Source organism: Canis lupus, chromosome 1, assembly GCF_011100685.1.
Source record: "Canis lupus familiaris isolate Mischka breed German Shepherd chromosome 1, alternate assembly UU_Cfam_GSD_1.0, whole genome shotgun sequence".
Classification (NCBI taxonomy): Eukaryota; Metazoa; Chordata; class Mammalia; order Carnivora; family Canidae; genus Canis; species Canis lupus.
In genome coordinates this window covers 14,597,505-14,611,729 of record NC_049222.1, presented here as the reverse complement: position 1 = coordinate 14,611,729, position 14,225 = coordinate 14,597,505, and the positions used below count along the sequence as shown (strand labels likewise).

The window sequence follows — 14,225 nt, the reverse complement described above, 5'->3', positions numbered from 1 at the left end:
CCAAGATCCAGTGATTTCCTGAGCCTGCATGGGTGCGTGTGTGTGAGTGTGTGTGTGCACACATGCATTTGTGTGTGTGTGTGTGCGCGCGCGCATGCTCTGGTCATACTTTTAACTGAGGGCCCACAGGACACATAGGACAAAAGAAGTTAACTCTCCAGATTGATAATAGAGGGAATTTTGAAGATAGGAGGGCAGGGGCAAAATGAAATTCTTGCTTAGTCCCCAGGGAGCCCCTCAAGTTTTATAGGCACCAGTTTGAAAACCATCATCATTTTCCTTGGTCAGCTGACATGTGGGGTGGAAAGGATGATCTTTTGCTGAGATGAACTATCTGGCTGCTGTGACCACAGGCACAGAAAACCTAGAAGTCATTCTAGCTAACTGGGAGGCCTGAGGAGCCCGTCACTGATAGGTGGCCTCATCTCGTGTTCCATACTGTGTTAGGGGACTCCCTGGAGTTCTTTAAATGATCCAGTAAATTGGTATATCTTTGTTGTTTTGTTATTTGGGGGGATATTTTTCATTGGTGTGTGTGTATGTGTTTTTTTTTTTCCTGCAAATTAAAGGGAAGTACATGTCTTCTAAATGCACTACTACCTCTGAAAGTGTGTGCCTGCCCTGTGGCCCGGATGAATACTTGGACACCTGGAATGAAGAAGATAAATGCTTGCTGCATAAAGTGTGTGACACAGGTAAGTCAGTCATACCAGCGGGAAGTGTGGATGAGGGTTATTTTCAGATACAGCAGTGCTGTCTCTTTTGGGGGCGCATAGGAAGATGTTCCGACCTTGGAGCCCCAGAAGTAAGTGTCTCAGATCACAGAAACATTGTGACATTCTTCATTCAACACTTTTGTCCTGGAAAATAATTGTGTCTCAGTTTAATCAGGGAACATATATGTTAACAGTTGACAAAACATTGCCACAATGTTTCTGTGTATGTTGTTACTTAATTTCCACGGAAACCCTGCCAGGTCCTCGCAGTTAACCCATTTTAAAGAGGAAGAAACGGAGACCAGGAGAGGTTGGGTGACTTTTCCAAGGCTAACAAATGAGAAGCAGGACTCAAAGCTAGATCTGACTCTCATCTTTCTCCTGAACCCTAAGTGTCTTACTAACTCTACAGTTTGATCTCCTATCGGACTGCTATAGCTTTTTTCTTTTACTCAAAAAAATTTTTAATTATAGTTTAATTGTAGGAATCAGAATCAAAGTATGTCCCTTAACCTAAAGATTCCTTTCCTTCTCTCCCTTTTTTCTTTTTCCATTTAATCTCTCTGTTGGAGAAACTGTGTTATTTTTTTTTTTAAGATTTATTTATTTATTTATTTGTTTGTTTATTTATTTATTTATTTATTCATGAGAGACACACAGAGAGAGAGGCAGAGATACAGGCAGAGGGAGAAGCAGGTTCCACGCAGGGAGCCCGACGTCTCGGGTCTCCAGAATCAGGCCCTGGGCTGAAGGCGGCGCTAAACCACTGAGCCACCCGGGCTGCCCCAGAAACTGTTATTAACCCTATAGGTTACAGGATTCTTGTGGATCAGTCTGATTTCTGCTGGTTGCATTCCTTTGATGTCATTTAACATATTTGTCCCATCTCCTATATTTCATGTAGAGTGGTTGTTGGATCTAAAAGGCTGATCAGATGCTGGTTTGTATTTTTTTTTAATTTTGTTTTTTATTTTGTTTTCTTTGTTTTTTTTGTTTTTTTGTTTTGTTTTTGTTTTTTTTTTTTGCCAAACTGCTTCATAGTTGGCATAATATAGTTCGGTCAGGGATCATATAGTACCTGCTTATCCCTCTTCTTTTGATATGAACAGGTTGACCATCAGGCCTAGATCTGTTTTCATGAGGAGCTGTAGAAAGGTGACCTTCCATCAGTCCTTCTTCATGAATGGCTGGAATGCTTTATAAAGGGAAGCTTCCCTTGTCAACTATCTGTTGCCCTAAAGTAAAGTATATATGGGAAAGGCTGAATGAATGCTTGTAGCTTTATTTGCCACTTTTCAACATAATGACTTGATCACCAAGCTTTCCCAAAGGGTTTATATGAATATTATAAACTCAACCATTCAGACATGTTTGAGGTGTTTTTAATAGATTATAGTTACTAGTTGTATGGGTGCTCAGATGGTCTCACCTCTTCACCCCCTGCCCAAGTCTTTGCCATGACCCCAGGTGACTCTAAGAGCCCTCCTTGCTTCCAGGTTCATCTTGGACATTTCCTGCCCCAAACTCGAAGCAGCCATTTCTTTAAGAATTCCTGATTGCTTCCGGGGGGAACATTCTTACTTAGCAACCTCTAGTCTGGGTGCTAGGGAGGTTCATTGTGACCGGATTGATCCTTGTTTATAGATTCTTTTCAGTGGACAGAACTAGGAGTTAAGTTTTTGTTTTTGTTTTTGTTTTTTTTAAACATCATAATTTTCAAGTGTGTTAGAGATAGCTGGCCGATTGTGGCCACAGAAGGTACATGGAAACTCCACTGAGCAGAAGCATCTGATCAAGTCTTTTTTCTTTCCCAGTGCTTAGTAATGACCTTGACTCACTGCTGTCTCTTGGAAATAAAGATTCATTCTGTCTACTGCTAAAGTTGACTAAAGCCTCAAACCTGGTGCATATTTAAAATTCTGTCAAAATTGTTCATCACCACACAGGCTTACATTCACTCACAATTGAGAAGGGTGGTGGAATTAGGATTTTCCAAGGGAGTGACCCTTGTCTATATATGTTCTGGGCATTATGCACATGTTTATGCAGATTGGCCTTGGTGCTGCACAACTGATTTGGGCTCCAGAGAGGGCACACAGGGACACAGGAAGATTTCTCCAGGTTTGCCATGCTCTGGTCTGAAAAGAATGGGAATAGGAAATATCCCCGCCCTGCTGGCTGTACTTTGAGACAGCAAAGGAGACAGGGATCTAGTTTGCCTGCTTCCTTTTCCCTTGGAACTGAGTCCTAGGCCATTAAGGCTTCTATCACAGGGTAGCGCAGACGGAGTGACTTAAACAACAAACATTTATTTCTCACAGTTCTGGAGGCTGGAAGTGGGAGATCAGGGCACCAGCATTGTTGGGTTCTTGGTGAGAGCCCTCTTTAGGATTTCAAGACACTGTTTTTCTTGCTGTGTTTCCACATGTGAAGAACAGAGGGAGGAAGCAAGCTATCTACTGTCTCTCTTCTTTTTAAGATTTTTTATTTTTTCATTTGAGAGATAGAGAGCAAGCACACAGAGGGAGAGGGAGAGGCAGACTGCCTACTGAGCGGAGAGCATGATGTGGGGCTCAATCCCAGGACCCTGAGATCATGACCTGAGCAGAAGACAGACGCTTAACCGACTAAGCCACCCAGGTGCCCCTTTACTATTTTTTTCTCTCTCTCTTTTTTAAAGATTTTATTTATTCATGAGAGAGACACACAGAGAGAGTGAGAGAGAGGCAGAGACACAGGCAGGCTCCATGCAGGGAGCCTGCCGTGGGACTCGATCCCGGGTCTCCAGGATCAGGCCCTGGGCTGAAAGCGGCGCTAAACCGCTGAGCCACCAGGGCTGCCCTACTATCTCTTTTATAAAGACACAAATCCCACTCATGTGCTCTCCAACCTCATGGCCTGATCACCTCCCAAAGCTGCATCTCCTAGTATCATCACGATGGGGGTTAAGATTTCAACATGAATTCTGAGGGGACACAAACATTAGTCCATGACAAACTCCTGTAAGTACTCAGGAGTCTAAGTACCTGGGCTATTGACAGTCCAGGTGAGATGGGGTCCTATAGGGGTCGAAAGTCTGTTTCAAAGAATATTATTGTGTTGTATCGTGTGTGTGTGTGTGTGTGTGTACGTTGATTCTTGTTATTCGTAGAATAATGTCAGGGTTCTGAACTAGCAAATGCTGAACCACTGCTCCTAGGGGAAATACAGAGTTAGGTTCCTGTGAGCCTCTGGGCACAACATTTTTGTTAACCCATCCACACATAACCTTGTTTTATGGGTTTCTGTTTAAAGACATCTCAGTAAATATTTTGACTCATTAACATTGTTCTTAGAAGCGACAGTGCTGTCACTCATGCTTGAACATGTATTCATCTAACACGTATTTTCTCCATGAGACACATCACAGCCTTCTTGGGTCTGGTAACGCCACTCAGCACCTGGGCACTATGATTATGGGCCATTTTAAGCAGTGGAATCATTTACGAAAAGCACAGGAATACCAAAAATGGGACACCAAGTAGACCACAAAAAGGACGCTTGTTTCCAACATAAGGGTTGTAACAAGAAGGCTGAGTGTGACTTTGTTTGACCTCAGCTAAGAGCAGGCAGGTCCAGCCAGTGGCTCAATGTTTCCACTGTTCTGCACTTGTCCAAGAATGACTGCCAAAGTGCCAGGAGTACTGATTTGGGGGTTATAATGAAATTTTAGTGAGTACGTGAAATTGCAAAAATGAGTAAACAAATAATGCTGTGTGTGTGTCAACATGACCTCTATTCCACTGAAACCAGAATGGGCAAGGAGGGACAAGGAGGAGAGCACTTGGCCATGTGTTGTGGGAAAAGAGACAACACACGGGTTGCCCTAAGTGTTTGGGGAGATTCACTTCCAACTGTGTCATCAGGCTCAGCCTCTGTAATGCATTCACTTTTCTAACTACCTGTGACCCCTGTTTGCACTACTCTGAATACTCCTGTGGTCCCACAGGATCCCAAGATGAATCCCCAGGCTCCAGAACCCTATTTTTCTCAGGTTTGATCTAGCATTTGTGTTAAGAATATTTCTCACGTTTGAGTTTACTAAAAACCAAGAAACTGCGAAGACTATTTTTGGATTTGCCAAAATAGTCAAGGATCATAAGCTCCCCAGTTCTTAATCCTCCTCCTGAGGAGAAAACTGACTTAAAAAAAAAAAAAAAAAAAAAAAAACTATAAGACTCTTAATTATTGAGAAGAGGAGTGGAGGAGGGAAATCCCTGGTAGGGTTGTTTCCCAAAGCTACTGTCCTGAATGAGGGGTGGGGGTGGTGGTGGTGGTGGGGACGTGGAGGGTGAGCAGCCAGGCGGGGGTAGGGTGGGGTGGGGGGTGCAGCTGGGGGGGGGGCGGGGGGGGGCGGTGATGCGGGACGTGGAGGGTGAGCAGCCAGGGCAGGGGGCGTGCGGGAGGTGGAGGGTGAGCAGCCTGGGCTGGGAGGTGCAGAACGTGGAGGGTGGGCAGCTGGGGCGGGGCGGCGGGGGGCGGTGCCGGACATGTAGGGTGAGTAGCCAGGGTGGGGGTGCGGGTTGGGGGAGGTGGAGGGTGAGCACCTGGGGTTGGGGGGGTGCGGGACGTGGAGGGTGAGCAGCCAGGGAGGAGGGGTGGGTGCGGAAGGTGGAGGGTGATCACCCGGGGCGGGTGGTGGGTGCAGGACGTGGAGGGTGAGCACCGGGGTGGGGGGGGGGGGGAGGGGGTGTTGCGGGATGTGGCGGGTGAGCAGCTGGGGGAGGTGCGGGAGGTGGAGGGTGAGCAGGCGGGGCAGGGGTGGGTGGGTGGGTGCGGGAGGTGGAGGGTGAGCACGGGGAGGGGGGCGGTGCCGGGGGGTGGGGTGCGGGCTGTGGTGGGTGAGCACGGGGGGGGGGGCGGGGGGGACGGGGGGTGCAGGCGGTGGAGGGTGAGCACGGGGGGGGGGGTGGGAGGTGGAGGGTGAGCAGGCGGGGGGGGTGCGGGCGGTGGAGGGTGAGCACGGGGGAGGGCGGGGGGGTGCGGGCGGTGGAGGGTGAGCACGGGGGGGCGGGGGGTGCAGGCGGTGGAGGGTGGGCACGGGGGGGTGCCGGGGGTGCGGGCGGTGGAGGGTGAGCACGTGGGGGGGCGGGGGGTGCGGGCGGTGGAGGGTGAGCAGGCGGGGGGGTGCGGGCGGTGGAGGGTGAGCACCGGGGGGTGCCGGGGGGTGCGGGCGGTGGAGGGTGAGCACGGGGGGGTGCGGGGGGTGCGGGCGGTGGAGGGTGAGCAGGCGCGGGGGTGCGGGCGGTGGAGGGTGAGCACCGGGGGGTGCCGGGGGGTGCGGGCGGTGGAGGGTGAGCACGGGGGGGTGCGGGGGGTGCGGGCGGTGGAGGGTGAGCAGGCGCGGGGGTGCGGGCGGTGGAGGGTGAGCACCGGGGGGTGCCGGGGGGTGCGGGCGGTGGAGGGTGAGCACCGGGGGGTGCCGGGGGGTGCGGGCGGTGGAGGGTGAGCACCGGGGGGTGCCGGGGGGTGCGGGCGGTGGAGGGTGAGCCGCCGCTGTGTGTCTCCCGCAGGCAAGGCCCTGGTGGCGGTGGAGCCCGGCAACCGGACGGCCCCGCGCCGCTGCGCCTGCACCGCGGGCTACCACTGGAGCGCCGACTGCGACTGCTGCCGCCGCAACGCCGAGTGCGCGCCCGGCTTCGGCGCCCTGCACCCGGGTACGGCTCGGCTCGGCTCGGCTCGGCTCGGCTCGGCTCGGCTCGGCTCGGCTCGGCTCGGCTCCGGCTCCGGCTCCGGCTCCGGGTGGCGCCCGCGGCTCTCGCGGGCCGAGCGGGCTCTGGGAGGCGACCGGCCCCACGCCCGGGGAGCAGGGCCCCGCTGCGAGCTCTTCCCGGGGAGTGTGGGCGCGGCCCACGCGCTGCCCTGAAGGCTCCTCCGTCTGGGGAACCTTGGGGTCCCCCCCCACCCCCTTAGGCAGGCCCGGGTAATGCAGGGGGCCTCAGACTTTTTTTGTTTTTAAGGCTGGCTCACCCCCTTGGAAGAATTTTGAAGAACCATGCGCCCCTGGCAGACTTAGGTTGGCAGCTAATGTTTTTTATTGCCAAGTTAAAGAGTTGCTAAGGAATTCGTTTCCAAGGAATTATAACAGCAGTAACACTTTTAAAAATGGAATTCAGTGGCACCTAAACAGCAGAGCAATTTGATAAACACCATCATCCTTTTAAAAATGCACTCATGATCCTTCACTGTTGGAAGATTTATACAGTTCTTGTCCTTCCTTTGATTTGTATCCATTTCACCTGCCCCATAGAATTTTATCCTAATGCGTTTTTATGCTTGGAGGGCTTTGACTAATCACCTCTCCATGCACTTTCACATCAAAAATATGTACCGATTTGAGATCGTAATTTTAAAAAATTTCCTGTGACTCCAGGTTCAAAGAGTTAAAAACACTCCTGGGCTAAGTTGTTATTACAGTTATTACACGATGGTCAAAAAGTAATATATTTTGCTATAATATAATTGTAAAAGCTTTAGGTACTTAATAATGGGGGAGTTTCTTTTCTGATTCATATATTCATGGTCGAATATTATCTGTTGCTAAAATGTAACAGATTTCAACATTAATTCCGCTTCCACTAAGTGCTGAGAAACTTGTGTACATAAATAACTAAAGGGTAAGGAAGGCTTCTGGCAGAGGAGTGTCAGTTCTTTCAACACTTTCTGAGTCCCATGTGCAGGCCACATAGTGATGGGGATCAAAAGCTGTTTTTAATGATCTCTCTGTTAAGAACTCAGTTGTGTTCTCAGTTTTGTTAAAAGTAAAGAAATAGGTATCTTTTTGTCAAAAAAGTATTTCTTAGAGTCATTTACTTTTCTGACTTCTAGAAAGTATCCCCCAGCAGTTTTTTCAAGATGTAACAAACTGATGACTCATACCTGTTAGTCTTTCACTTAGAGGCATCCCCTGTTTTAACCCGGGAGACTTGGACAGGCTTAGGAGAGTTAAGATAGTCTGTTTTTCAATTCATACAGAAGAAGATGTCCATCAGAGTCTCACTGGTGCAGTCAGCCCCTATTACCAAATGTATCAACTAAACCAGATGAGCTTTCTCTTGGAAAAAGTTCAACTTAATTTTTTTTTTTTTTTTTTTTTTTTAAAGAAAGAGAGAGAGCAGGGGAGGAACAGAGGGAGAAGGAGAGAGAGAATCTGAAGCAGGTTCCACACCCCATGGTGGAGCCTGGCTCCGGGCTCAATCTCATGGCCTTGAGATCATGACTTGAGCCAAAATCAAGAGTCAGATGGATGCTTAACCAACAGCCACCCAGGCGCCCCTTGATTTTTTTAATTATTAAAATAAATCTCCCTATGACAGCCAACTCCCTTATAAATTCAATTCTAAGACAAGGCCCCGAGGCTTTCAGTATGGAGGTGCTCTGAACACTTGAGTTTTCTGATGCCAGTATTTCGACTTATGGTAGCTTTTGGCAAAGCAGGATTTGGAGTGGGTAAGCAGCATGCCTTCTTTTGTGAAGTGGGGAAAGTGTGATTGTGTGAGGGGAAAAGAGAAAGGAGAACGTGCAAGATGCCCCTGGCAGGTCAGTGTTTCAAAGAGTAGATGTGGGAGTCAAGTACATGGATTTAATGCCCTTAAAGCTTCGTTTTTAAGGGTTACTCTTTTAAGAGTGTGTTAATATTTTAAAAGCTGTTTGGATTAATGTGACAACTAGATGTTAACTGGGTTTTTGTTAATATTGTTACAAAGTGAGTCAGAATAGTAGATTGAGGAGGGGGGTACCGTGCTTATTGAGGCAATTGCAGAAATCAAGAATGTACTTCCCATTTGACTTTGGGCAAAGAAAATCTAATTCCTTATTTTAGTGTTTTATTTTTGAAAATAAATCACAGAAGTGCTACTAATTTCAAGAGTAAATTGTGGTTTTGGCACTAGTCAATTGCCCGATTGTGATACCACACGGAAGCCAATGTTCTTCTTTATTGGAATTACCAAAGGGTCCTCCTGTGTCCATTGCAGGGAGGCTACTAGATGTAGGAAGTTAGAGACAGGTCCAATTTTGATAACGTAGCTGATGAGGAATGTGAGAGCTGAAGAAAGCTTCCCAACCAGGACCAATTCCTGCTTTCACTGCTGTGGCTTAAGGCAGGGGTTCAAAAGCCATCCCACCACTTGTGTTTCTGTAGATAGAGTTTTATTAGAAACACAGCCACATCTGTTTGCTTATATATTATCTATGATGCTTTCATACTACAAGTAATTACAGCAGAGTTCAGAGGGGCCTGCAAAGCCCAAGATATTTACCCTATGGCCCTTTATAGAAAACATTTGCTGCTAACTCTTGGTTTAAAAGAGAGAGGCCTATAGGGTTTTTTTGGGAGGTGGGGTGGGGGAGGAAGGTTGTTTTTGTTTGAGAAAAGTTTGTGGCAGTCACTCTTGTGTTTGGACTGGTAAGCTGTATCTGGTCAGAAGGAATCAGGATAGGAAATTTTCCTTAAACACAGGAAAAGGGCTGTCATTCTCTGTAGACAAAGACTATATAAACCCAAAAAAGGCTGAAAGGAGAGAGTAGACAGGTGCCTGTTGAAACTAGGGAGATAGCAGGCTCCCCGGCTGGAAAACAGTATCCGTGACCAGGACAGTGACTCAGAACAGCCCAGAATCGGTACCTAAGTTGGATGCTGACGTTAGTGGCTTAATGAGGAGCCTGTTGCCTTGGTCTGTGACCTCCTGCTGGGACTGGGGATCCCCTGAATCCACGAGGCCCTAGGGCAATCGGCATCAGGCCATGAGGGTGGTTTGGGGAGGCCGGAGGCTCAGCGGGCGGCCCCTGATCTCTGGTCCTCTGAACATCATCCTGGCCGATCTCTAAGTGTCCCCTTTTGCTCTGGTTGTTCTCTTGTCCGTTTGTTTTTTCGACAGTGCAGCTCAACAAGGACACGGTATGCAAGCCCTGCCTCCTAGGCTACTTCTCCGATGTCTTTTCTTCCACTGAGAAATGCAAACCCTGGACCAAGTAAGTGACTTGGTAAAAAAAAAAAAAAGTAAGAGTTTGTTGATTTTAAACTCAGCCCGGGCCATCTCGTCTAGGTTGAAAACAGATTGATTCAGTTTGGCGAGGCTTTTTCTCAAACCCATTTTCTATCCATGCAGCGTGGGGAAAAGAAATCAGCACGACTGATCTTCAGCTTTGATGTGTGACAGCCACTCTGTTGCTTTTCAGATTCAATTGGACCGAACCTTTGACTTACAGTGGCAGCTTCTCTTTTCCTTCTTCCAACCTTAGTTATTTGAAAATGATTTACAATGTTTATTATCGTTCACTCACCACTCCCATGCTTCCCAGCTTCCCCACACCACTGGCTCGTCCCGAGATGTGTGTGTGTGTGGGTGTGTGTGTGTGTGTGTGTGTAGATGCCTCCTGTTTATATAAATGTTTGCATACTCTAAACACCTTGGGTTTTATAACATAATGAGTGCTAAAGGAAGCTCATTCCATACGTGTTCACTTAGGTCTTTGTGGCCTTTTGCAGCTTGGTATTTCATCGTAGAGATGTACCATAGTTTAATTTAATAAATTCCCTATTGGTAGTCATTTAGGTAGTTTCCAGTCTGCTGCACTAATAAATAACTCTGCACTGAATCATTTCATATATATCCTGGGTTTCATACTTAATGTCAATATACGTGTGTGTAGTAGAATTATATGTGTATATATACAATGTCTGTTTATATAGTAGAATTATATGTATATGTATATACATGTATAGTGTGTATGTATATAGTATGTATAGTAGAATTATATGTATATATAGTGTATATAATTATATATATAATATACATTATTATTAATATTGATATATATAATGGAATTTTTGGGTCCTTCCATTACATGCCTATGTTAAATACTAGTATATTCCCAATATATTTTTTAAAGATTTATTTATTTATTTAAGAGAGAGAGAGTAGGGGAGGGGCAAGGGAGAAGGAAGGAGAATCTTCAAGAAGACTCCCTGCTGAGTATGGAGCTTGATGCAGGACTCGATCTCATGACCCTGAGCTCATGACATGAGCTGATATCAAGAGTTGGACACTTAACCAAGCAGCCACCCGGGTGCTCCTCAATATATTAAGTCTCATTAGATATTTATTTTCTGATCCACTTATCCAAGTTTTACATTGAAAAGATTTTTTTGTGTGTGTTTTCAATGTCAAAAGAGCATTCATCAAAAGTTTATCACTCAGCCAAGGCAATTAAAGCATTTGGAATCTTCTTTACTGAAGGCACCAATGTGCTCTCTTTTGGACCATAGTGTTAGAGTGGTTCTTAGGGAATACTGGTAGTGGTTATTTTTGCTTATTTATTTGTCCAGGCTTCCGACGTGTGGACAGACACTTGGGATTCAGATGTGCAGGAGGACCTCTCAGTTCTCCTGAAGGAGCTAGAAATCTAGTGAAGTAGAGCCTTTTGTAGTGCGTGTTTTGTTTTTAAACAAGAATATAAAAGCAAAAGCGCTTAACTACCTTTACCTCCACAGCTGTAGCATTCTTGGAGAGAAGGAAGTACGTCATGGGACTGATAAATCAGATGTGGTTTGTAGTTCTTCTCTGCCATCTACAAAGCCACCAAAAGGTATGTTTAAACAGAACAGGTTGGTTGTAGATGTGCTCAGTCTAGTCAGCAACTCTAGATTTCTCCCAAATTACATGTCGTGTCTCAAGGGATTTATTTCTCCCTCTTCATCCTATCATATCCGTGGTCACCTTTCACTTTTAACTCCAGGTATTTTAACTCCAGGTATGTTGTTTATTTGAAAATTTCCTACTCTGAAATGGATAACAATAAAGTATTCATACATACAAAAGAAAGAAAGAAAGAACAGAAACTGAGCTACAAATTTCATGAATTAAAATGCCCAAATATGGCAGGATTGTGGAAGGTCACAGTAGGGGTATCTGCGGGAGATCTTGGTCACTAACCAGAGTTAGAATATAGCCATCGTTATATATGGCATATTTTGTAGATCAAGTAATCTTCAGTAGAGTTTTGAAGCCTGACAAAGTTGACAGTTAATGGTGGATGCTGGTGTTACCCGAGGTGTGAGATGGTGCAGAGTAGGTCCAAAGATGGAAACGCCAAGCGCAGCAGGAAGAACCCAGGCCACAGGTTAATGGGGTTAATGAACTGAGAAAATCAGGGGTAAGATTTTATATTTTGGGAAACAGGAGGATATCTAAGCGTTCTCGATATGGAGTTAACACAGAGTAACATTCAAAAAAGACCATTTTAAAGATAACATTGAAAAAAACTGAGGGAATAAAAAGTTACTTTAAACAAGAGAGGGGAGGAGAGGCAAGACTCCCAGAAACCAGGGCTGGTTAACCAAGAGTTCATAATATAAAGGATCTAGCAGGGAAGTGATCAAGGGGAAATGCGAGACTTGGCCAAGTCCACGTTGTGCTGTAGATGAAATACTGAAACACTTTGCAGGATGGCTGTAGTGCTGTTCTCATGACCAGCAGAGCCCTGGTGCCATGCTGTTCTTTGGAAAGAGATATGGGAAGGGGCTTCCTTTGGCCTCAGAGGCCATTCAGCTGCAGAGATTGACGTGTTCTGTAGGTGGGCAAAGGTGGAACTGGCTGGTGTGGTCAAGGTAATTAGAGTTGTGCTAAAGTAGCCACTTTTATTTATTTATTCATTAAAGATTTAATCTAATTATTTTAGAGAGAGAGCATGAGCAGAGGGAGGGGCAAGGGGAGAGGGAGAAGCAGATGCCACACTGAGCAGGGAGCCCATCGTGGGGCTTGATCCCAGGACCCCAAGATCATGACCTGAGCTGAAGTCAGATGCTTAACCGACTCAGGTTAAGACATTTAGGCACCCCAAGTACCTACTTTTAAAGATGGTCGTGAGCTGGCTTCCTGCAGAGTGATGCCAGGCGTGGGGTTGGCTGCAGTGTTGGTGTCACTCTTTCAGAGGGGGTTGCACCCTCTGCACACCTGTGGTCAGAGTCAGGGACCATCCTTCTTCGCCAATGCCAGACCAACATCTTTGATTCTGGGCTTTGATTCAAAGGGTTTTGTTTTTAAATAAAAATGAAAATAATCCGAGAATTAAATTATCTTTAACACCTTTTCCTCCTTTCTCCTTTTCTTCCAATACAGAACCCCAGATTTACTTGCCCAGTTTAATTATTCTGCTTCTCTTCATATCCGTGGCATTAGTTGCTGCTGTCATCTTTGGTGTTTATTATAGGAAAAAAGGAAAAGCACTAACAGGTACTGTGTCTATGCTGGTTTTTGAAAATTAATCTTAAAGAAAGGAGATGCATTTCTAGGTATACGCTTTGGAAGACACATATTGCCTGTGACAGCCTCTGATGATCCGCCCACAGTAAGTGCCTTGACTCGGTTGCAGTTACTTACACTAAGGAGAAATACCCTCTATACCTCATTTTTTCTATTGTCCTCTGGCCAAAAAAATAAACAAAAACCCATGGTGCCTGTTGATGTGTAAGCCAACAAAATCTGCCAGGTTCAGGAAACTGATGACCTGTAAGTTGTATGTTCATGTCAGTTGCCTTTATCCAAGAATTACCAACATTTTTTATGTACCCACTTAACATAGAGACAAATGTTCAGGTAAATGGCAGGTGGAAAGTGTTGACTGGGATCTTACCTTGAGATATGAATATAAAATTGTGAAAATCAGCTACCTCATATTCAGTAAAATGTAGGTGCTCATTCTTAGAATGAATAGTCTGGTGTTAACCTTGTTTCTTGGGAACAATTTCTTCACAAACAATTGTCCCATAGTGCCTTTTAACATCACTGCATATTTGACATTTACAAAGTTAAAATAGTGTCATTTCTTGTTAAAGGATTTTATTTATTTATTTGACAGAGAGAGAAGAGAATGAGCACACAAGCACGAGGGTAGTGGCAAAGGGAGAATGAGAAGCAGGCTCCCCATGGAGCAGGGAGCCTGACTTGGGGCTTGATCCTGGGACCCTGAGATCATGACCTGAGCCAAGGGCAGATGCTTAACCGACTGAGCCACCCAGGTGCCCAAGAATGTCATTTTTCAGAAAGGATTCTTCAAGAGATTTCTTCATGTTTTTGTGGGTAGATCTCCTTCTCTAGGAGCACTGTTGTCTCACTATCCTTTTTTCCTTTTTGGTTGCTCAGGTGTTTATCACATCCACCTCTGCTTTGCTGTGACTTATCAGTTCTCCTGTGTCACATGCACAGACTTCCTGAAACCTTACCTATCTTGCTCTTTCCATTAATGTCATGTTACTTAATGTAACGCTCAGCCATCGAAAGTTTTTAAAGAAGGAAGATAGTGTTTGAAGATGCCTGTGTTCAGAGAACAGTGTTAGATGACTTTTTAAAAAAACATTTATTATTATTATTATTCAGAGAGAGAGAGAGAGGCAGAGACAGAAGCAGGTTCCATGCAGGGAGACCAATGGGGGACTGCATCCTGGGCCTCCAGGATCACACCCCGGGC

At 46.0% G+C, this 14,225-nt stretch overlaps 1 protein-coding gene across 1 annotated transcript in view; it reads left to right on the top strand.

Moving 5' to 3' along the window:
- TNFRSF11A (TNF receptor superfamily member 11a) overlaps nt 1-14,225 on the top strand; it is a 54,155-nt gene that overhangs the window by 20,682 nt on the left and 19,248 nt on the right. The window contains exons 3-7 of the mRNA XM_038529560.1: nt 570-695; nt 6,269-6,412; nt 9,635-9,728; nt 11,251-11,345; nt 12,878-12,991. Coding sequence (XP_038385488.1) covers nt 570-695; nt 6,269-6,412; nt 9,635-9,728; nt 11,251-11,345; nt 12,878-12,991 — 573 coding nt within the window. The remainder of the gene's footprint in view (nt 1-569; nt 696-6,268; nt 6,413-9,634; nt 9,729-11,250; nt 11,346-12,877; nt 12,992-14,225) is intronic.